Source organism: Dermacentor albipictus, chromosome 9 (assembly GCF_038994185.2).
Source record: "Dermacentor albipictus isolate Rhodes 1998 colony chromosome 9, USDA_Dalb.pri_finalv2, whole genome shotgun sequence".
Classification (NCBI taxonomy): domain Eukaryota; kingdom Metazoa; phylum Arthropoda; class Arachnida; order Ixodida; family Ixodidae; genus Dermacentor; species Dermacentor albipictus.
In genome coordinates, this window is record NC_091829.1 from 53098739 (window position 1) to 53121866 (window position 23128).

Consider the following 23128-nt stretch of genomic DNA (forward strand, 5'->3'; position numbering starts at 1 on the left):
GATTTTGTGAATGTTTTCGGTGTCGATGCCGACGTCGCCGAACAGCGGCAGCAGCCTCTCGGTGCGTTAAATTGTCCCGCGCCATTCGTTTTAGGATCGCGAATTCTTTCCGCACCCGCGGGCAATCCTTTGATGAGGCCTCGTGAGGACCACTGCAGTTAGGGCACCTTAGAACATGTGTGCTGCAGGCGTCTTCTGAATAGGACTCAGAGCACCACGGGCAAACGACGTTGTCCACGCAGGCACCCTTCACGTGGCCAATCTTGCAAAACTTGAAGCACTGGAGAGGCTTCCGTACGAATGATCGTACCGGATGGCGCAGATGACCTACTTTGACGTGGGAAGGAAGGTTGTCTCGTTCAAACAAAATCTTCACACAGCATGTGTTTCCCAGTCTGAAAATCCTTGTAATGAAAGTACCTTCTGTCGTTGGCTTTAACTGTATTGGCAAGTAGTCATTAGGAATGGCAACGTCGACGTCATAAATTACTCCCGCAGTACGATCGCCGCCTGTAGGGATCATTGATCGCACCTTTACATCGTCTATCTCAGTTATATTACGGAGGTCCTGTAGGGTGCTGCGAAGGAAGACATCAACTGCCAGGACATTTTTCCGCGAGTTTATTCGCACGTCTTTAATCTCATTTGGTGCGATTCTCTCGGTAACGAAGAGAGGACGTGCCTGTTGAGGAGCCGCAAATTGCTCGCCGGGTCCGCGGGCATAAAGAGCAGAGCGTGCGGCCAGCACAGTGGTGTATTCTTCACGGTAGAAGCACTGATCGCCGAAGATGCCTGCAGTAGTCTTCTTTGCGCTGATCTACTCATCATGACCTGAAAGTCATCGTCCGACGAGTCGTAGCTGTCCGAGCATATCTCATTGGCCTTGCTGTCTGTATCGCTTGACGCACTTCCACGTTTCCTGGGCGCTAGCCGGCTTGACGGCTGCATATCAGTAAAGTCCTCGGAGATCGGAGATCGGCAAGAGGTATGCAGTGAAATATAAGCACGGCAATAACCTCAGCAATATCGGTGATATAGTAAAAGCAGCAGAGGAATTCGATACTGGCATGTCCAGTACCCAGATACGCCATGCAACCTTAATTTGAAGTAGGGATCAAATGGATAAAGAGGCTCCTTTCATTACTAGAGATTAATTTAGAAGGGCGTTCCACAACATGTACCGTAGAAAAGTGACAAGAGAAGGCGGAATAGCAGTCCATTTAATGAAAGATGGAGGAGATAATATACTTGAAAGGCAAGCGACCCCTTACATATAAGGGGCCGCGTGCTTTCCAGTTCATGTCCTGTGGCATTGAGTATACTCAGTGCCTGGAAGTGTGCCGATAGCTGGAAGAATGCCAGCATACTAATCCATACGAAGACAGACATAACATAATTCAATTAAAGGCCCACTAGCTTGCTTTCAGTATTTTGTGCAAAGTCACGAAGATAATTTCCAATCGAATCATGACACTTTGTTTCAATCAACCAAAAGAGCAGGCCGGATTCCGGAAGGAATATTTTACAATGGATCAGGGCCATGTTATATAGCAGGTAATTGAAAAGTCTGCAGACGGCAATAAACCTCGATGTGCGGCTCTCATAAATTACTAAACGGCATTTATTCAGCACATATACCAGCAGTCTTAGGTATTGAGTAATCAAGGAGTACAAGAGGCATACATGAATATCTTGCGAAATATCTACAAAGACAACTACGCTAATTGGGCACACAGTGAAAGAATAAACAGGTCTTTGAACGGCACCGTCTGCCTGCATAGCGAACTGACTACAACACTATTCGGGCTTCCTCCTTCTGTCAGAAGGACTGCTGCAGTGTTGTGCGGTCATCATTTTCTGTCGTCTGCTAGCCGCGTTGCTCGCCTGTCGACACGGCTTCCATGTCCAGTGACAAGCTTTCACAGCGACCCTTCTGAACGGCAAAGGTGAAGCCGTGAACTCGGTTTCCACGTACACTACACGAACAGAAACTACAGAACAGGTTGACATTGCATTGGTATTTTTAGACCCAAAGAGACCAAGGATCCACAGTGATTCTAGAGCAGCCGTGCGAGCACTTGCCAAAGGAGTCATCTCTCGACAGGCCCTGGCAATTCTCGGCAGAAAGGTCGTCAAGCCCCGCGCAATCGTATGGTTTACTGCTCATATGGGAGAAATCACCGGTGCTCCCCGAACCTCAATGAATCTCCCCACACTGCTGCACGAGGACTTGCCAACCGTGCAGGGACAAGGTAAGAAGGCACTGAGTTTCCAGACTGCAGAAACCACCTCCTCACGTACAACGAGTTAGCTAACGGCTTCTACCTAGGACGCACGATCTTCCCCCTTCCGCACAGTAAACCAAATAGAGCTCAGGCCATTACGCCAAGGCACCTGCAAACAAGAACCTATCCGAGCCCGCAATTATTCAAACATACATATCCGCAGTTCTCTACACCCAAAACATGCGATAAATGTAATGACACCATAGATCTTAGTGTTGTGCTCTGGAGTTGCTCCATGTTACGCAGTGGCAAAGACAACACTGAAGAACGGTGGGACGCAGCTCTACGCAGTCTCACATTAGAACAGCTATGGGCAGTCCAAGGGGATTGTGAGGCGGCCGAAAGGCTGGGTCTTTTAGGCCCCAACGTGGGAGTGACCCGTTTCGGGATAGGAAACTAGCGCGACCTAATGACCTTATTAAAGTTTTTCCATCCATCCCCAGTGATGAATAGTCTCTACAGTGGACTTTCACGAGTTGCGAAGCATGTTTAGGTGTCGCTAGCAATACTATGCCTAGGTATTCAAGATGATGTATACCTAACCTCGCTTCCGAAAGGCTCGCCAGGCGCTTAGACTAGTTCACAAACATATACGACACAATTGCCTAGCGCTACCTTCATTCGCGCGCATGTTCGAGAAGCCCAGCGCGCCGGGCCTGCTGCTTTGGTTGACGATGGATGGATGAATGGATGGATCTTATGAGCATCCCCTTTGGAACGGGGTGGTGGGTTGCGCCACCAAGCTCTTGCTATTATACTACCTAAAGTACTACCGAAATTAAAAAAGAGAACAAAAAACCTACGAACTCTTACAACATCATTTTCTGAACCCCTATTGCGAACTTTGTTCTTGTACGTCTCCGTTTTTTGTCGTTTCCCTACTTTTCATCCACCTATATTCCAATCGCCTCTCACTGATCTCTATAGCGGACATGTTTACTTTGCCCCTGCTCTCGCTGAACCCAAGCGCTTCAAGGAGGCCTGTGGTGCCTAAATCGACCGTAGGGCAGATGTCTTCACATTCTAATAAAACATGCTGCATCGTTTGCCTAGCTTTACTGCAGCGAGCACATGCTTATTCTTCCTTCTTATATTTCGCTTTATAGGTGCGTGTTCTGAGGCATCCTTATCTCGCCTCGAAAAGTAATGAGCTTCCCTTTGAGTTATCATAAATTGTTTCTTTCCTGATTTCGTTTTTTCCTCTTAAGTAGTTACTCATGGCCGGTTCCTTTTCCATTGCCGCCACCCACGAGATTATTTCAGCATCTTCGACTTTCCTCTGGACGTCCTCTGTTGCTGTGTTGACCACCCTACAGGCCGCATACTTGCTGGTAAGCTTTCTAGTTCCTTTCCTCCACTGTGAATCAATGTTTTTCCTGTACAGATACCTCAACACTCTCACAGCCAATTTACTTTCTTCCATATTCCTCAGTCGTTCTTCATATTCAATTTTACTTCGAGCTTCCCTCACTTTAAAACTACTCCAGCCCATATCACCCTGCGCAGCTTCATTTGTAGTCTTCCCGTGACCACCCGTACAGGAACGTACATGAATGGGACGCATGCGGTGACCCAAGTTGGCGTCAAACACGTTCACTCAAAAGCGGCACATGCTAAGTGGCGCATAGCCAGTTAATAACCTAACGAGAAAACGGTTACAGACAAACACAGAGAGACACAGTCAGACATGTTTTCATTTCGCAATATATTGGCTGGCGCGAACAATCTGTCTCCCGTGGCACGTTGCAAACGCGCTGGCTCTCGCTAATCTGGAGCTCGCGAGAGGCGGCGCGTTGGTGACGCGTGGGCTAAAGCCCCTTAAACTTCGTAAAGTACTGACACTCTCCTCCTCCGCCTTCACTCCTCCTCGTTTCTGCTCTCTTTCACGCTCCCTCCTCCACCGTGGCGCCGCCTACACAGCTCGAGCGTAGCAACGGCGCCAACATGCTCTCCTCGTCACTCCGTAGACGCTTCTCGAGCAAAAATGGCGCTGATGCACGGCGCGAGGGTCCACGTAATGCCATTAGGCCAATAGCGACGCGGCGTCGGCCTCGGCCAGAGTGCGCGAGGAGGAGGCGGCATTCTTCAAAGCGTGGCAGTACTTTACGAAGTTTAAGGGGCTTTAGCGTGGGCGCGTTTCACACCAGCTGCCGCCGATAGGTCTCCCAGACGACGTGCGCTACTCTGGCGCCATCTCGTAGCCATCGTCGCCGCACTTCTTCTCACGCTTTCACCATACCCTCCTCCTCCGCCTTCCTCCTCGCATCTTTTATCCCCGGCTGCGCTTCGGGTTCGGTCTTTCATCTTTCGTTGTGCTCGTTCTCTCGGTTGCGCCGACGCTCGCCACTGGAAGGGGCGCCTAAGAGCTGCGCTCCAAAATTGCGCTGATCTCGGAAGCCGTGTAACGAAAGCTGATGACTTGGTGGGCCTATTCCTGACATCAGCGGAGCATGTGTGTCGAAGCGTCAATATGAATTTGGTTTAGACCGCAAGCGGATTCTTGTTCCCTTAAAACAGTGCTATCGCAGTCGCTCGAGTGTGGCCTGTGGGCAAAGTATATTTAACAGGGAGAGGCAGGCTAGTTGGTAGATCCAGGTGTATATGCATTCGCCGAAGAGCCGAGGCGGAGGTCGTTGTGGTACTGACGTCGAACAACATTGCGCTGAGTGAACGTGGACACTGAAATGTTCACAAATTCGGCATTCTTTCAAGATTCCGTGTGTCTTTTCTTAACGAGCGACTTCTCTGTGACATCACTGGGAATTTCGGGGAGCGGCATTCCTTATGGCGGCTTGTGTTGTTCATCTCTCCCTCTCACCGCTGGCGCAATGAGTAAGGTGTATGCGCTTCCACTTTCCGCGAGCATCTCAAATCGTGAATCTACAGCACGAAGGTTAAACATGTACGAAACAAGAAACAAGAACAAGTATGAATCCGGCGCATTGATAATAGAACTTCATTTGGCAGTCTGCGCTTACCCTTGTCACTTGTCTTGTCCACGTGTAACCTTCGCGCTGTACACTTACGGTTATCGGTCACCAACATGTCCAATTATCCATCCTACTAATTAAGCTCCTCAAAGCCATCGTTTTGCTCAATAAAGTTGTTTTTCTATATCTCAAAAGCGGCACGATTGCTTTGTGTGGACCTACTCCTCCTCGACGTCTGCATGACCACCGTAGTGGCCGATTATGACGAGAACTGTTTCCTTAGCAAGTGATCCCCGAAAGACGGAGGGTCTTTAAGAGACATCCTCTCTGTGTGATTCATGCTTTGCCAGAAAGATTTAGCGTGCGCTGTGCTCATGTAGAAGAGCTCCGAGGGCGATGTAGCTGCCGCCTACGCTGTTGATATGTAGAGTGCTCAACATAACTAGTTAGCTCGCTGTATCTATACTCCGACAAATAGGGTCACAACAACACGAGCCGACTACGAACAGCATGCCGTTGGCTTCTTTCGCCTACGATGTAGCACTTTTTTTCAAATCTGGCTTCATATTTGAGGAAAACATCTGGCACCTGGTACAGAAAACGATCATTCGAAGTAAATGTTACGCAGAAACCATCCAAGATGACTGTCGGAGTAAGCGAACAGCTTTCTGAATACCCTAAATTATTTGTGAAAGTTGTTTACGCACGTTTCTTGTCCTTCCTCGGCGGTCATTGTTGCATCCCGTTGATGCGGAGCCCGCGTTGCATTTCCAATTTCTGTTCCTATTCTGCCAGCCGTCGCAGCAGCATGTACGGCCACTGCATCACCGACACAGAGAGTAAAAGCTCTCCTGTGACGTCGGTGCCTCTTTGACCAATCAGGGAGCTGCAAAAACACCGCCACCATTCCTTCTGTTCCGTTGACGCAAATACTCTCCGCTTGCTCCACCTGCGCGACAGCCCTCTTCTCTACACCTCGCTATACTCTCTCGTTATTCTATCAGAGCAGACAGCCCGCCCGCCGGCATTGGGGAAACGGTGTAAAAATTAAAGAAAGCGATTCGCTTTTGTTTAAACGTCCCTCGGTTCACCAAGAGCTTCCGCTGGTGCGAAACATTAACGGGCGCTTACGATTGGTCCTTGTTGTAGAGGAAAAGGCGAATAGTGAAGCCGATGAACAACTTGTCTGGCCCAACCACCACCTGCTCGTCTTTGTATTGCGCGTCGTCCTGGACAAAATAAGAACGATACATTAGAACACAAGCATATCACGATAAAAGAAGCAATGCCTTGTAATAACAGACAGTTTTAGTACTGGGGACGTTGCGTACGTAACGGCGTTGCGTACGCAAGATCGCTACGTCCTGCCAAGGGCGCATATGCCGAACGCAACACGCACGGTGTGTGAGGCAAACGCGGCCGCTGTGTATACGCATGCATCCGATTCTTGCGTGCGTACGTGGGGAACCATGCGTGCTGCTTTCATGGTTTTCGTTTGTTCGGGAGTGCACGACACAAGATAGTTTGACATGTCGCGCGCCTAGGCGACAAGGCGTCACAGCTAGGCATGCCCCGTCGTAGCGGCGCAAGCGTTGCCACTCTGTCTTTGGTTGTGCTTAAAAGCACCGGCATTCAATCTGGCGCGCGCTTTCATTCCTGTTGCGTAAAACCGGGCAGTTCGTCCGCCGCTGTTAAGTAGATGGCTAAATAAAGCCTTATTGCTTTCGCTCTACCGTCGCGCTGTCCTTCCGTCAGTCACGACAAGTTTCGCAAAATGTCGGCGTTGAAGGCGACCAACGGAAGGTTGTACTTTTGAACGGCCTATGATTTGGCTTTGCTGCGAGAAGTGAACGCACCGAAGCTATTTCCGGATCCAGCACAGTGGGAATAGCAAAAAGGTATGAACTTTGTTTTTGAGAAAGTATTCAGTGTATGCTGTTCGCGCGAAAGGCTCGACCTCCTGTTGCCACAGTTGGTCGCAAATGACCGTGCCAGCGTCAGAAAGCGAGTACTCGGTTTTTATTTTTCTCGATATGATTCGTGTATTGCATCCGTATTAAACCTAGAGTCTCTTAAAGGCCTAAATATAGTTCGACGTTCCGTGAACGAGCCCACTCATAAAATAACATTGGTGAGATCTACAGCGTCAAGTTCGACAGATGGTTCGACGTACTTGGGGACGCGGCCAACACATCCCGACGCGCCCAGCGTCTAACAACGCTCGCCCGCTTGTGAGTGAGTGAGAAAACTTTTATTGTCCGTAATGGGTGACACCGGAGCTCCGGTACCGCTCGTAGACGTCCAGGGAGCCCAATGTCACCCTAAGGGGCAGGTGTTAGTAGACGAAGCGGTTTGCCGCTTCGGCTGCCAGACGGACAATGTTGGCCTGTGCCGCCGGGTCTTCGCTATGAAGTGCGGGCTCCCATGCTTCTTCGACCTTGAATAAAATATATCCCGGGGAGTGGCTGCACTCCCATAGGTCCATAGGAATTGGTTCTCCAGATTTCCCATTTGCGTGAGGTATCTCCATCTGGAAGACATGTGGTTCTTGGCGTGCAAGCGGCGCCAGGTGGCTGCCTCTGCGGACATGAGGGACCTATCCGGGAGTGGATATTTCCGACGTCCTAATCTGTAGTGCTCTCTGACCTCGTGGTAGGTCGCGAGCGTCGCGACCTTAAAGTTAGGTTGAGGCTGCCGTCCCCCCCGTCCCCGGATAATGAGCGCTCGGGTGAGGGCGTCGGCGGCTTCGTTTCCTTGTATGTTGGAGTGAGTGGGGTCCGAGGCTATGGTGATCCCTCTGTCTATGTTACCTTTCGATATTATGCTGTACGCGTATTCTGATATTTTGCCTTTGCAGAAATTCCTTACAGCCGATTTGCTGTCGCTGACGATCACCCTCGCGTCCGTACTAACACGCTAGGGCTATGGCTGCTTCCTCCGCTGTCGTGGCGCCTACTTCGCTTGTATATATCGCGCCCTGTTCTGCTCCGGACCCGTCGACTACCACTGAGACGGAGCTTACGTCTCCGCCAAGGGCGGCATCTGTGAAGGCAACCGTCTCGGGCGGCATTCTGCTTAGCTTTGTTGCCAAGTGTTTGTCTCTGTGCTGGCGTCTTTCCTGATCGTGTTGTGGGTGCATGTTCTTAGGTATCGGTGCGACCATGAGGGCTTTCCTAATTTTCGACTCAATGTGGAACGTCTGGTATTTGGTTCCTCTGTTCGTTTGTAGTCCTACCGAGTTTAGAACCTGCTGTCCCGTCTCGGTTAGACTCAGGCGTTCGAGTTGTGCCGTTCTCGTTGCTTCCGCTAACTCCTTACATGTGATATGCACCCCCATTCCCTCTAGTGCTTCAGTTGAGGTCGAGGTTAATAGTCCCAGTGCCCGTTTCGTACATTTCCTTATTATGACGTCTAACTTGTTTATTTCTGCTTTTTTAATGTTAAGGAATGGGGTTGAGTAGCAGATCCGACTCAAGATGAAAGCCTGGGCCAGCCTTAACTTATTCTTCTCCTTTAGCCCTCTGCCTCTGGCCGAGATTCTTCTAATGATGCTTGCCACTTGGTTTGCGTGCGTCTCTAGCTTAGCTATAGTCGTGTGGTTGTTTCCTCTTTTGCTTATGAACATGTCCATTATTCGCATCTCATCTACTTGCGGAATTTCTTTCATGTCTAAGTCTATCGAGATTTTAGGAGGACATGCGTTGTCTGTTCTCGTCCTGTGCCTGACGATTAGTAGTTCCGACTTCGTCGGGGAGCAGCTCAGCCCTTTACTTTAGGCATGCAAGTCTCTGAAGTCGGCTGCCCGCTGGAGCCTTTCTTCGATAGACGCATCGCTGCCCTCATTGAGCCAAACTTTGACGTCGTCTGCGTAGACGCTCGTCTTTAGTCCTTCGATCCTTCCTAACTTGCCCTGGAGGTCTTTCGTAACTAAATTAGATAAGAAGGGGATAGGATGGCTCCTTGCAGGGTGCCCCTGTTTCGTAATATAATCTCTTCTGAGTTGAGGCTCTGCATGTGCAGGGTCTCTGTTCTGTCCTTGAGAAAAGATCTTATGTAGGCGAAGGTCATCTTCCCTACGTTAAGATCCGACAGGCCGTCGAGGTTGGCCGAGTGGCTGACACTATCAAACGCTTTGGTTAAATCTATGCCCATTATTGCTCTCTTATCTTTGGTCTTTCGTTTGTCCATAATATCGTGTTGGAGTCTTAGCATGGTATCTTGAGCGCTAAGGTGCGCTCTGAAACCTACCATCTCGTGAGGCCAGATGCTGCTTTCTTCCGCGAATAGAGTTAGTCGCGTCTGAATTACCTTCTCCATTAGTTTGCCTAGACACGAGGTCAGTGAAATTGGCCTGAGATTTTGTATACCCGGGATTTCACCCTTCTTGTGGATTAAAATGATTGGGCGTGTTTCCAGTCTTTAGGGACTTCCCCTGATTCCCACACATTGTTCAGATAAGCTGTAAGGTGAACTATAGAGGCGTCGTCTAAGTTTCTTAGCGTACCGTAGGTGATCTTGTCTAGGCCAGGGGCTGTGTTCCTTTTGAAGTCAAAGAGCGCGGCTCTGACCTCTGCTACTATAATCGGTTCGTCCAATAGCGGATTCTCTGCTCCCTGATATTCTTTATCCGCTGCTGGGTATGGGGGGCTATAAAAATTTCTTCAAGTCGGTCGACGAGCTCTTCATCGGTTCCGTCAAATTTGTATCTCGCCTTGATTTGCTCTATGTTGGCATGAGTTTTGGTGTTGGTGGAGTCTATGATGTGGTGCAGCACCTGCCACGTGTCGGGACGGCTCATATTCTTCTCTAGCTCGTCGCATTCTTGATCCCACCTTTGCTGTTCTAGTTTGAAGGCGTAGCTCTCTATTTCTTCATTGCACTCGGCTATTTTCTTCTTTAGGTTCCGGTTCCATTTCCGGCGCTTTAGCTTATTCTCGAAGGTTGTCTTTCGATTCCACATATTTCTAAGCATGTTGTCTAATCTGAATGGGAGCTCATCTCCCTCTACCATTTCGGTGGCCTGTTTCACGTGTGAGACGACGGTTGAGGTCCACTCTGTTTTGTCTCCGATTTCGCCTAGGTCTGCTGCTGATCTGATATCCCTGAATTTATCCCAGTCAGCTGCGGTGACCTGCTTTGGCTATGTACGTGGGCACCCCTAGTTTCCTCTCAATTTGTATTTCGATGAAAAAGTGATCGCTGCCGAGGTTTTCACCCGTGTTCTTCCACGATGTTTTGCCCGGCCTGTGGCCTAGTGTTAGGTCTTTTGTTGTGCCACAGCAGATGCTCTTACCCGTTCTGGTTGGCTCGTCCGGGTCCGTTAGTTGCGAGAGTCCTGTGTTCTCAATTGCTTCTCACAGCATGCTACCTTCCCTGTCGATTTTGGTGTAGCGCCATTCGTGATGCTTCGCATTAAAGCCCCCTAATACGAGTAAAGGCACGATTTTGCTGCCCTCAGCGCGTTCTTAAATGTGGCCTCGAACTGTACCTTCTTGTGACGAGGGGGGCTGTATGCGTTCAGGACAAATATGCTTCCCCTATTCTTTGTGGCGTAAGGATTTCTACGCGTACGGCCTCCACTTCGTCCGTACTCACAACGTGTTCAATTACCGCTATGTCATTTTAACTAGGGTGGCTACTCTAGATCTTTCCCCTCTTCCGTTGTCGAATGTGCGGTACCCTGAAATTTTGACTGCGGATTTGCCTGTTTCCAGTAACTCCACGGCAAGTGGAGGCTCTCCTTGGTTGAGAATATGCTGAGATTGAAAGCCCTGCAGTTCCACTGCTAAATTATTAGTTTCTGTCCTGGCCATGATGAGGAAGAGAACGGGGCTTTCGGGCTCGAGGGAGGCTCGGGATCGGGATGAGCTCATTCTTCGCCTCCTAGCACGGTCAGAAGTTCGTTCATATGATTTGATATAGCCTGGGCTTTCTTATCTATGATAACGCTTAGTTTGGTTAGCATCCTTTCCTCGTGTTCCTTGAGGAGCGCTTCTAGTTCATCTTTGTTAATCTTTCTGTTCATCTTTTTTCTTCTCTCGGGTGGAGGCGTCTCGTGCCCCTCTGCCTTCCTTTTCGCGGTGCCTACCGTATCTACCACCATGCTGCCCTCGTCCTGCGTCTCGGGGGCAGCTATTCTCCGGACTGGGGTAAGCGGCCTTCTTGGCGCCGCATGCGTAGCTCGTACTGTTGGGTTCGTTAGCTGCCCAACTTGCTCTTTGAATTGGTTTACTGTTTCTGTTAGGGTTTTGCTTATTTCTCGTAGCTGGCGATTTTCCTCATCTCTCTTTTCTATTTCTGTCCTAAATAATAGGCCTGTGCCTCTAATTCTGGTGTTCTACCTTGGGAGACTGCGCTTGCGAAGCTGACAGGCATACCAGAGTGGGTCCTCTTGTCCTCTGGTTTCTGGAGGCCTGACCAGAGGATCTGGTCGTCCCTGGGTGGCGGCCTGGATGCACTTCTGTCCCTGGACTGGGATCGTTGCTTTTTCGCCGCAGGCGGTAGCGTGACCCCCGTTGTCGGCCTGCTTCTACCTGTGGTCGCTCCTTCCTTTTCTTGTTCGGCCCTGGCCGCGTCGCGTTGTTTAACCCAGTGGGGCTTCCTGTAGAGTTCCCTGCGATACGGGTCCCCTAGCTGATGCTCCTTCCCCCAGAGGAGGCACTTCGGCTCGCAGGCGTGATCCTCCGGCTGATTTCTTAGCCCGCAGCCTCTGAAGCGGGTACTTGTTGGATCTGGGCAGACGTCTTGAATGTCTCCAAGCTTGCCGCATGCGTAGCACACGTCGTACTTTTTTTATATAGGTGACATGGAACCCATTTACTGAAAAATTTTACGGCCCTCGGTACTTCCAGATCTTGGAAGTTAATGATGACCGATTCGGATGTTCTTCCTAGTCTTCTTACTGCCGCATACGTTGGGTTCCGTGGGTTGTCCAACGGCTGTGTATTTGTTCTTTCTTAAAGTCTAGGTTAACCCCGTAATTGACGCCTTAGCCCCCCTCGGGCATCGCCGGGTGGGCAGTTATTTCGATATCTTCTTTCCCGGCTTTCGACTATCCAGCTAGCGGAAGAAGGTATTGATTATCCGCATAATATTCTGTTCTGCCAACTAGACTAATAACTCTCGCCTGCTATTCCTATAGCCTATGCCATATTCCCCCGCTGACTTGTCTCCAGCCCGCTTCTTGTCTACACTGGCATTGAAGTCATCCATCAGTATAGTGTATTTCGTTCTGACTTTGCACGTCGCCGATTTCACGCCTTCATAGAAGCTTTCGCCTTCCTGGTCTTCATGACTCGATGTGGGGGCGTAGGCCTGTGCGACCTTCAATTTGTACTTCATAATAAGTTTCACAACAAGACCTGCCACCCTCTCGTTAATGCGATAGAATTCCTGTATGTTACCAGATAAATTCTTATTAATCACGAATCCCACTCCTAGTTCTCTCTCTCAGCAAAGACCCGGTAGCACAGGATGTGCCCGCTTTTTAGCACTGTATATGCGTCTTTTGTCCTCCTAAGCTCACTAAGCCCAGTAATGTACTATTTGGTGCCCTATAATTCCTCCAATAGCACTGCTAGAGTCGCCTCAGAAGATAACGGTGTAGCGTTAAATGTTGCCAGGTTCAGATTCCAATGGCGGCATGTCCGGACCCAGGTGTTCTTATTCAAACCCCGGCCCTCAGTCTCCAGCAGTAGCGAAGCAATTGACCACGGCGGTCGTCTGTCCTGTGACGCCGCAGAGGGTGCTAAGAATTACATGACTTGCCCCGCTCCATTTATTTTTCTCTCAATGTATATTAGAATATTGGCTATCCTCGTTCGCTCGCTGATCCACACCGCTCTCTTCCTTTCTCTTAACGGTACGCCTAACATTTTTCGTTCCATCGCTGTTTGCGCGGTCCTCACTTGCTTTCGAGCTTCTTTGCCAACCTCCAAGTATCTGCACCATGTGTTTGCACAGATAGAATACACTGTATGTACACCGTTCTCTTCAATGATGGTGGTAACCTCTCAGTAAGGATCTGGCAACGCCTGCCGTATGCACTCCGAGCCATCTTCATTATGCTGTCAATTACGTTCTCTTAATCTGGATCACCTGTGAGTAATTGATCTAGATCAACGTACTCCTTCACAGCCTCTATACTCCCGGAAAATTTCTTGCGGCTATGAAGGTAAAGCTACTGAGGCGAAGCGCGCCCAAGTGAGAGCGCTTCTAAAAAACGTCCCGCATTTTAATCCACGTCAGTTTAGGCTGGTGAAACGAAGACGTAAACCCGTACTAACATCAGTTAAATCAGACAGAACACAGCACTGACTGTATGCGTTAACTTGTTCTGCATCTTTTCCCTTCCGCGTCAGGCGAAACGCGAAACCGTCGCACATGGAAGCTGCGTCGATTCAGCGTCTGTTCCGAGCAAACCAACTCACTGTCAACTCTGCCGGACTACTTGCCGTGGTAACGCATGTGCAGCAGCCACGCGCCCGTACCTTTCCCTTCATAGATACACAAAGTTGCCCACCAGTATAGAGGCTGACTGGCGATCTTGTGCTCTTGTTCCCTTTTCAGGTCATTGTTCATTATCTTTGTCTTCTGCATATAAAACAGAACACACTTTTCCACCCCACTCTTGGACTTTCTCTGTTAAGGTCCTCAAGTATTTGTTGTAATTCGTCTCCAGTGTTGCTGAACATGACAGTGTCATCTGCAAACCGAAGGTTGCTGATATATTCTCCGTTGATCCTCACTTCTACGCCTTCCCAGTTTAATAGCTTGAACACTTCTTCAAGATTCTATTGCGCTTAGTGTTACACTGACAATTTTAAGCGAAGGTCAGGGCGTGGACGTACGTACGTAGTACCTAAAATCGTCAGAGTAACATTAAGCGCGGTTTAATCGTGAGCGTCCACAAACTAGCTCCCTTCACTGCCTTACTACTTGCATACTTCTTCCAAGCATGCAGTGTGTAGCATTGGAGAAATTGTGTCTCCTTGCCTGAGCCCTTTCTTTATAGGTATCTTTGTAGTCTTCTTGTGGATAACCAATCTATCTGTGGAATCTTTGTAAGTATTTCCCAAGGTATTCCCGTATGTCTTGTGCACTCCTTGATTATGTAGTGCCTCTAGGAGTGCTGGTGTCTACTGAATGAAATGTATTTTCATAACCTATGAAAGCTATTTAGAGAGGTTGATTATAATGTGCAGATTTCTCGATTACCTGATTGATGACATGGATGCGATCCATTGTAGAGCATCCCTTCCTGAGCCCAGTCAGTCCTCTTGGTTGGCTGAAGTCAAGCGCTGCCCTTATTCTATTGTAAGCTATCTTGGTGAGTAGATTATACAATACCGAAAGTAAGCTAATGGTCCAATAAAAATTTTTGAATTCGTTAACGTCTCCCTCTTTGTGCATTAGTATAATATTGGCGTCCTTCCAGTTCTCTCGAACCTTTGAAGTCGTGAGACATTGTATATAAAGCTCCGCAAGCTTTTTAAGCGTGATATGTCCTTCCTTCATTAAATTGACTGTTATTCCATCTTTTCCTGCCACTTTTCCCCGGGTCACACCTTGCAAGGCCCTTCTAACTTCATCGTTAGTTATAGAATGAGCCTGTGTATTCTGTTCACTCCTGCTTTGAATGAGGTTAGCGTGTCTCCTCTGGCTACTTTACAGGTCAGTATAGAATACTGCCACTGCCTTTACTACATCCTATAAATTACTGATGATATTAGCCTGCTTATATTTAGGTGCATACATCTTGGCTTGTCCTATGCCAAGTTTTCTTCTCACTGATTTCATGCTGCGTCCATCTTTTACTGCTCCACCAGTCTTTCTGATGTTATAATTTTGAATATCCCTTACTTTCTCCTTGTTGAGCAGTTTAGAGAGTTCTGCGAATTCTATTTGATCTCATGAGTTGGACACATTCATGAATTCTGCATTCTTTGTTAAGTCCTTTGTAACTAGGGTGAGCTTACCTACTGGTTGTCTTGGTGCCTTACCTCCCACTTCATTGGCTGCTTCTGAAGCCTGTCTAGTTATTGTTACAATCTTTACCTCTATGTCCTTTTCATCCCTGTGTTCTAAGGCTGTATATTTGTTTACAAGTACCATCCTGAATTCGTCTGCTTGTACCCCTTACTGCATCATAGTTGGTTTGTTCCTTCTTGACTAATTTTACTTTCCCTCTTGATATAGAGGGAAACCCTGCAGATAACTAGCCTATGACCTCTGCAGACGACTGTGCGAGAGGAGGAGGCAGCATTCTTCAATGCATGGCGCTACTTTACGAAGCTTAAGGGGTTTTATCCTTAACAGCTTCGCTTGAAAATTATATCATGTAGAACCCACGCACTGCTGTGATTCGAGGGAGGCGAAGCTTCACTAAACCGGGAAGGCCACAGGGCGCAGTTGCATCAGAGATGCGCGCATCGGACGTCAATGATGAACGCGCCTCGCAATTGTCAGCCAGAGCGGCGAAGGCAACGGTCACAGCGCCACCACCAACCGTAGCACCATAAGCAGATTTACACCCTTATTTAACTTCACGGGTTTGGATTATTTCACCGAGGATGTGAGGTGACGATGCATAAACCGATTGACCCACTCTTTCACTTCTGAGGGTGAAACTTATTTTTACGGCCCAAGTGAGCCCTCGTCTGCACGAAAGCTTTCGCGCGAGAGCGCGTGCGTGTGATGGAAACGTTGTGCTTGTGCATTCCTAGCGCTACTGCTTGCACGTGCTCTCGCGTGCACGTGGTGCTACGAGATATGGCGCGTTCAGCAATCGTCTCAAAGAGCTCATCGGCAGGAGCAGTTACGCGTGCGGTGTTTTTTCTTTCTTTTTTTTTTGCCTTCACGCTTTCTTATGCTCTGAAACCACTGCCCATTTTCTTCGAGTGAACTGTTCGGCGAGAAAGAAGCAGCTTTAGCAGTAGCAGTGGACAGCAGCACAAGATATGCGGTCAGCAAAGTCCACGAGGGTTCGCTAGGGAAGTATCGCATTAACCCTAAGCAAGACGTGCGCTGGCTGTCTGCCGCTTAACGCGCACACATAAATGGAAGCACGACAAGCAGAAAAAAAAGACCCTTTATGCCTGAATGTAGGCGTGAAAACGTGAGAACATGGTTGCACTATCAATGATGTTTCATTTCCACCAGAAACTTTCACTGTGAGCGCCAACCTCCGGCTCTCAAACTCGGCTCTTCTGTCCAAGCAAAATTAGTTTTTTTTCTTGACGTTCTCCTGAAACTGTTTGTACAGGACATGCTCGCGACATCAAAACGCAAGCTACGTCCACGTGTGTGACATCGATCAATACCAGATGTGGCGGCGAGTCCTTACGTGAAGGATTCTTATTATACCATCGCGGACTTTGCAGACCGTCGCATGCGCACAAGTGGCACTTTTTTCGTTGGGCCAGTGAGGCCGAAATCAAACGGTCAAATGGTAGTCAACTAACCAGCCATCTTTCGCGTTGCACTTATCGATGCGTACATCACTCTTCGCAGTTCTTCCCGAGGCAAAACATAAAACGTCACCTTGTTTCTCGTCCAGTCACTCCGTCGAGGTCTAACCATGCGCACTTGAATGAACAGCCGCTTGCAGTTTGACCTATCTTGTGAATGTTGGGGTGCTCAACCTAAGCGTTGCTTGAGATTGTGCGCTGCATACATTGACGACGGAAACAATTGGGCCCATCGCAGTTGGGTTTATGGCATTGCACTAAAGGATGCAGCTGCACTAGAATGTCGCCTCTTCGTTAATCGGTAATAAATTAGTGGTAAACACCGCTTAGGCAATCTTAGCCATTCCGCAGAGCCTATAATTGTTCAATTTTCTTTTAACAGTAACCTCCGAACAACATCTAAGGAGAAGATGCGTGCACATGGTAGATGGCGGATAAAATGAGAGTCCCAGCACATTGCCTCCGAGATTCTTTCAGCGCGCCGCGGGCCGTAGCGAGTGATGCTTCATCTCGGGGGCCATAACAAGCAGCCGCCCGTTCTGAGTCATGCGTCTTTGACGGCGTGCCGTAATGGTCGCTTTTTTGCTTTTGTTCCTGTTCTTTCAGTTTCGTAAAAAAAACGTCTACATTTGCGACGAGTTCCCGACGCAACCGCTTGTATTTCAAACCTAAAACTTTGCACGGATACTCCTCTATATCGACAGTACGTAGATTTATCTTTGAAGCTGGCCTTGAAAGTGCTTCACGAAGACTGCGTTTGAGATGGATTTCAACATGTATGTTGCATCTGCATAACGTTTTTCTGTTTTCCACGGGCTCTTCTAGAAGGGCCTGCGTTAAAACGACGACCACTTCCTTCGACTTAGAAAGAATCATTATACAGTGGCGTACTGTTCGCTTCCATTACACGGGAAAAGAAGGCAACTTGTCGCGTCCCATTGCATTTGTACGGCAACATGCTTTTCGTATGCAATTGCCGAGCACATGCTTCTGAGCTTCACAGATACCTCTAAGTGCTACGCAAGCGCCGTTGGGCGCATCAAACTAACTTGCCTACCACTTAGCACTTAGAAGACCGACCACATTTAATGCACCTTCATTGTTTTTGCACTGAAATATCGACTTGAAGAGCAGATGAACGATCGCTTCACCGCGCTTCCGCTTATATTATTATATGATGCTTAGCAGTTGGTGTCGCGTTTTATTGGCGCCGGCTACTGCTTTTTATGTAGAGATATTGAAAATAACTCGCTTAAACACCTTTAAAGGAAACGTCACCTCCAAAACCACAGTAACATAAGTAAACGCGCATAAACTGCGGCTAGCGCAACAGACCAATTTAACCGGCTCCTTCGGCCCTATAGGTATTGCAACGCCTAAAAGCATTCCAGTCTGTTGGCTGTTTACTCTGGCGCTATAATCGATCGAGGGTTCAAGTATCAAATAAACTTTTCCATGTCCGCTTCCCATTCCCAGTGTGCGCTACAGGATCGCATACCTTAGGCTCATCTGCAATGAACCCTGCTTTTCATTTTCCACATTCCTAAACATACAGCGCTTCGCTTTTATCGTTCGCCTCTTCAATTTGCCTTGACGCCTGTTTGTAGAGTAGAGTAGAGAGAGAGAGAGAGAGGTAAACGCCATGTGAAAGGAAGTGATGGTAACTGAATGAGATTCCGGTTTGCCACCCTGCACGGGGGGAAGGTTAAAAGAAAATGAAAGACGGAAAAAAGGAAAAGTAAGCATCTGTACTGCTTACGTGATAGAAATAGTGGTGTCCCTCCTTGTGCATGGTGTCGACCATATATTCCAAAAACTCCTGCGGAAGGCCCTGGAGCTTGAACAAAGCCATGTCTACTTCCGTTTATTATAGACCAGTGCGCGATTTGAAAAACCGACCAAGGAGCGTTCGGGGCTGAGTAAGCTACGCTGGCTGTTCTGGAACGGTTCTGGAAGCAGCGCCCGCACTCCCTTGGCAACAGCACACAATGGGGCAATTTTTTAGTTTGGATGAATGAGCTTAGCTTCTTGAGCTTCATGGGTTCGTTGAGAGCCCTCTGCAAGTGCAACAGTGCGGCAGCCTCATCAATTGACGCTAACCCATGGTAATAGACGCTGCCATAACTTTTGTGGCTGCGAATAGCTCGATCTCTTTGCGTACTTCGAGCGCCAAATTTACTGATCGTTCGTAGACATAATGATGTCACTTCTCGTCTTTGTGCATTAGAACCCATGATACTAGTATGGCACTAATTATCAGTATTATTGGACTATACCGTCTCGAGTTTCATTAATGGCGCAAGGTGTATAGCTTCCAAAATCATCTGTCTTCCCTTCTTATTTACTTTTCCTTCGATGATTTCTTCACTTGTCGAGAAAGAACGCTCTGGCCCATTTTCACAGCGTGAAAATCGAACAAATTTTGCAGATAAACGCACATTATAGACTCTGTGCGAAACAAAGGTCTCGTAAAGCTGGTAATTAAACATTGTATTACCCTTTCTCTTGCGCATTGCGTTTTAGCAAAGCGATCACGTGCCTTTCCGGCCATCAGCAAGACACGGAAACTTATCACGCTCCCCACACGATCTGCACTGCAAAGAAAAATTTGCCTGTGTCGTTGGTTTTGTGCCCCAAAACTGTCCATACCTGAATATTCACTCCCATATATGTGGCAGTATAGCAAAATTTCAAACTTTTACTATGGTCGCTACCTGCCGTAGCTTAAAAGCCACGTGACGTGATCTTGCTACGTATTAAAATATTTTGTTTTCCTCTGTGGAAACGTTGTACAGGCGGTTTTAAGAAGCGCCCCTCACCCGCATGACCTTAGAGATGGCACGCCGCCTGCCAGGTTAGCATATTAGCTAAGGCCCTCTGAACTCGGTTGGTCACGTGGCCGTTTGCCCAGAGGCTCTTCGCGGTGGCGGCGTCTAGCGTCACTGCTCACGGCTGAGAGTTCTTTCACGTATGTGAACTGCTTCACGCGCTTAGTATCTTTGGATGGTTATTTCTTTGCCTACTGCCTTCCAAAAGGTGTTTCAGGCTTGCCCGACGCTCACTGTCTCTCAGCTTCGTGTGTCTTCGCTGTTATCACTTCCGCGACAACGATGAGTTGAGTGCAATGGCGGTGCTTGAAATCGCGGAAAAACAGTTACGTACGACGCCGAAGCTGACAGACGATTCACGATGTCGGCCCAGGTTTCTGGAATTGTCTTCGCGTTGCGTGTCCACGCGTGTGTGTTTCAATGCGTGACATGCGCCTTTTATAGTCACGTGAGAATGCTGACAGCGTACAACGTACGCTGTGGTGTTTTAAACGTGCCGCGTTGCAATGCCAGAAGCAACCACTGCTCGAAGACCGGCGCCCGCGCTGGTCGCATATGAATACCATATTCGGATTTTCTTGTGATGCTATGTTGCCAGTGACGCAGACCGGAGTGCAACTTTTTGCATGTATGTGTGTACTAGCTTCCTCGCCCACGATAAATGCTAGAGTGTACGGCAAAAAAAATCCCACTGAGACAGCTGGAACTGATGGTTACCGCGAATATCTATTTTCACCCGTTGTTATTGCTTCGACGTGCTGCTCTAAGTATGTGCACACACTGACTCAGAAGCATACCTCCTCCATCGAGAGGCAATCCATGTGTGCCGAACAAGTAGTGCGGTCAAAAAAAAATGTATGTCTCCGCACTTTTTCATGTAGCATGGTTTGTTACGTGTCATGTTCAAGCGAAATGAAAATTTTTGTTTTATGCAAGGTCTAAATGTGCAATAATAACAGTTTTGTTTATGCAACGACGAAATATACATTTGTAGCTATGCCGTGGGGCTATGTGGACTTCTTCTATCGCAACATCATAGGTTGCGATGGAACAATGCTCCACATTAGCGTGTCCTTAGCGCTTTTTCAATCGATTTTCTCGTACATGCACGGAAAGTACGGTGTACAGGATCACCGTGGTACTGCTTTCCATGATAGTAAGTATGGTTGTCTTTGACAGCCTGTAACTTTCCTTGAACATCTCATGTTTATCGGAAGCTCATGTACGCACTTGATCATTGTGCTTTGAAGCACAATTACCGCCTCTTCATTACCCTTTTTTGTAGAAATACCTGTTGATGGCACCGTGCTCGCCGACTAACTCATAAGGCTCAAATGCTGGTAGAACTCGACATGGTTATAGCGCTAGGAACACCCTCATCCAAATTTCTATTCACTTCAAATGACTCGGATCTGTATGTACATCCAAAAGGCATCAACGAAGCACTTAATTCTTACATCTGCTTTAAGCTCACAAATAGGCTACAAAGCGGCCACTGCTGACGTACATTCAACTGAGAAAGTTTAGAAAAACTTATACACGGTGCTCAGCCTGAAATTGCAAAACCTTAACGCGATTACATCAAAAGTGTTCACTTTCTCCGCTTAAGCCAACGATGCTGGCTACTGCATGCTGTTTTATTTGGGAAGCTTCCCATGTAGCGGTGTCAAGTTTTCAAAAAAAATATTACCCCGTACTGTATTTTGCTCGATAACTTCGTCTTTGCCTTCCTTTGCTCTTTCTTGTTAAGAGTGGAAAAATTAATCATGTTTTGTGGTACGCGATTGGGGCGTGAGGGCAACCTGCGAATGCTGTCAATGTCAGAGTAAGTAATTTCCTGCAGCCCCAGTGACTCAGCCACAGAGCTTTTACTGCGTCCAACAAATTCTCATTTGTTGTTACTTGAATGCCGTGGACCTCTAGGTTCGGTCGATTAGTATATTGCTAGGCTTGCTTCAGCTTTTTCTTCAACCGCGGTATTCCTTCCCTTGGTTTTTCCGCTTCAATTTCGGTCACTATTTTCTAAAGAATAGTTAATGGCTGGGCTTTCTTGTACAACTGCCTTACAAGCTCATCATATTTATCAGACTATTATCACAGAACTCTCAATGATATCAATCGTTTCTTTTCTTTACAGCGATGCTGTTAGCCTCTAGTTGGTAGGAATTTTTCGTATCCGTCAACAAAAAAGAATGTCCATTATCACAGAACTCTCAATGATATCAATCGTTTCTTTTCTTTACAGCGATGCTGTTAGCCTCTAGTTGGTAGGAATTTTTCGTATCCGTCAACAAAAAAGAATGTCCATATCTCCTTTGGAATTAGGCATACAACAGACAGCTCAGTATTCATTTCAATAGAAAAGCGCTAAACAAGCGTGAGATCTGCATAATGGGGCCTGTGAACAATGCGAGGCACGTTCCTTCTCCCCGCGTGTGTTCCCCGATAAGAAACTGTTGCACAAGCTGCTCCGCTGTAAGGCGCGCGTTTTGCCCGAAAGGCGAGGCGTAGATTGCGATAGCAAATAAGTGGACATCTGTAGGATGTAAGCACAGTACTTTTTCGGCCGTAGAAAGTTGTAAACATTGGCATACTAACTAAATGAACAAGCATGGTGTTACGCGCGCACACGCAAACATGAAAACATTTCGCTCGAGGACCGCGCAAAGTCCCTGTCGAAACGCTGGATTGAGGAAGCGCGGCTGCAGCAGCGAGAGAATCGACCTTCGTGCTGCCTTTCCCATCAACGCTAACACAGCAGCGGAAACACAGCTCACGGGCGGACTCTGTCCCCGTCGCAGTTCACCTTTAAGATACAACGGCCCAGGCGGACGTGTGCTGCCGCCCGGGCCTCCCGTAGTAGAACGCCCCCTCCCCTCCCCCTCGAGCTTTGCGCGCGACGCAACACGGCTCGCTTCTTCCCCGCTTTCCTAGATTGCGTGCCGTCTTCCGTCGCGCGCAAGGCTCCACGGGGAGGGGAGGGAGGGGCGTTCTACTCCGGGCGGCCCGGGACACCTGGAGTAGAACGCCCTCTCCCTCCCCTACCCCTAGCGCCTAGCGCGCGATGGAAGACTGCACGCTTCTTCCCCGCTTTCCTAGATTGCGTGCGCGAAATCGAGCTGCCATTGCCGGCTCACCCTCGCAAGCTTTCACTCGCACATACTGCATATGGCGCGCCGCGAAGATTTTATCGCACTTTGACTTTACATGGCACCTCACGTTGACGGCGACAGCAGAAATGCGCCTTGGGTGTCCATTAAATGGCTATCGCAATAAAAAACAGCGGATCTTCTGTACCTACTATAGAGACCAGTACCTTCTTTTTTAATCCATTCGCCTGCTTTCGTGGTCAACGTCAGACAATTGAGTGGACAGTGGGGCTAGTTTCAGTACTGGCAATAAAGCGTCGCCACGACACTGGTAGCCAATGAAAAATTCAATACCTTTTGCATATGTGGTTCAATCATTTCAACCTACATTACAATAAAGTGAAGCGATGCAACTATGTCTCGAAATAAAATGTGTTTCTGGCTCTATTCATTTTCGGCGACACGACTACGTCAATGACTTCCTAACCGACAAAACGGCAATGGTAGGGCCGGGGGAGTTGAGAAGCG

General features: G+C 48.2%; 2 protein-coding genes across 2 annotated transcripts in view; one reads left to right on the top strand and one right to left on the bottom strand.

Annotated features, from left to right (window-relative positions):
- The window catches only part of LOC139049872 (uncharacterized), a 64342-nt gene extending 45697 nt beyond the window's left edge, over positions 1-18645 (bottom strand). The window contains exons 1-2 of the mRNA XM_070525714.1: positions 18443-18645; positions 6347-6444 (exon numbers count right to left, since the gene is read on the bottom strand). Of these exons, the coding sequence (XP_070381815.1) occupies positions 6347-6444; positions 18443-18535 (191 nt within the window). The 5' untranslated portion in view covers positions 18536-18645. The remainder of the gene's footprint in view (positions 1-6346; positions 6445-18442) is intronic.
- LOC135918290 (uncharacterized) overlaps positions 1-23128 on the top strand; it is a 343130-nt gene that overhangs the window by 308151 nt on the left and 11851 nt on the right. The gene's annotated exons all lie outside the window — the stretch shown is intronic.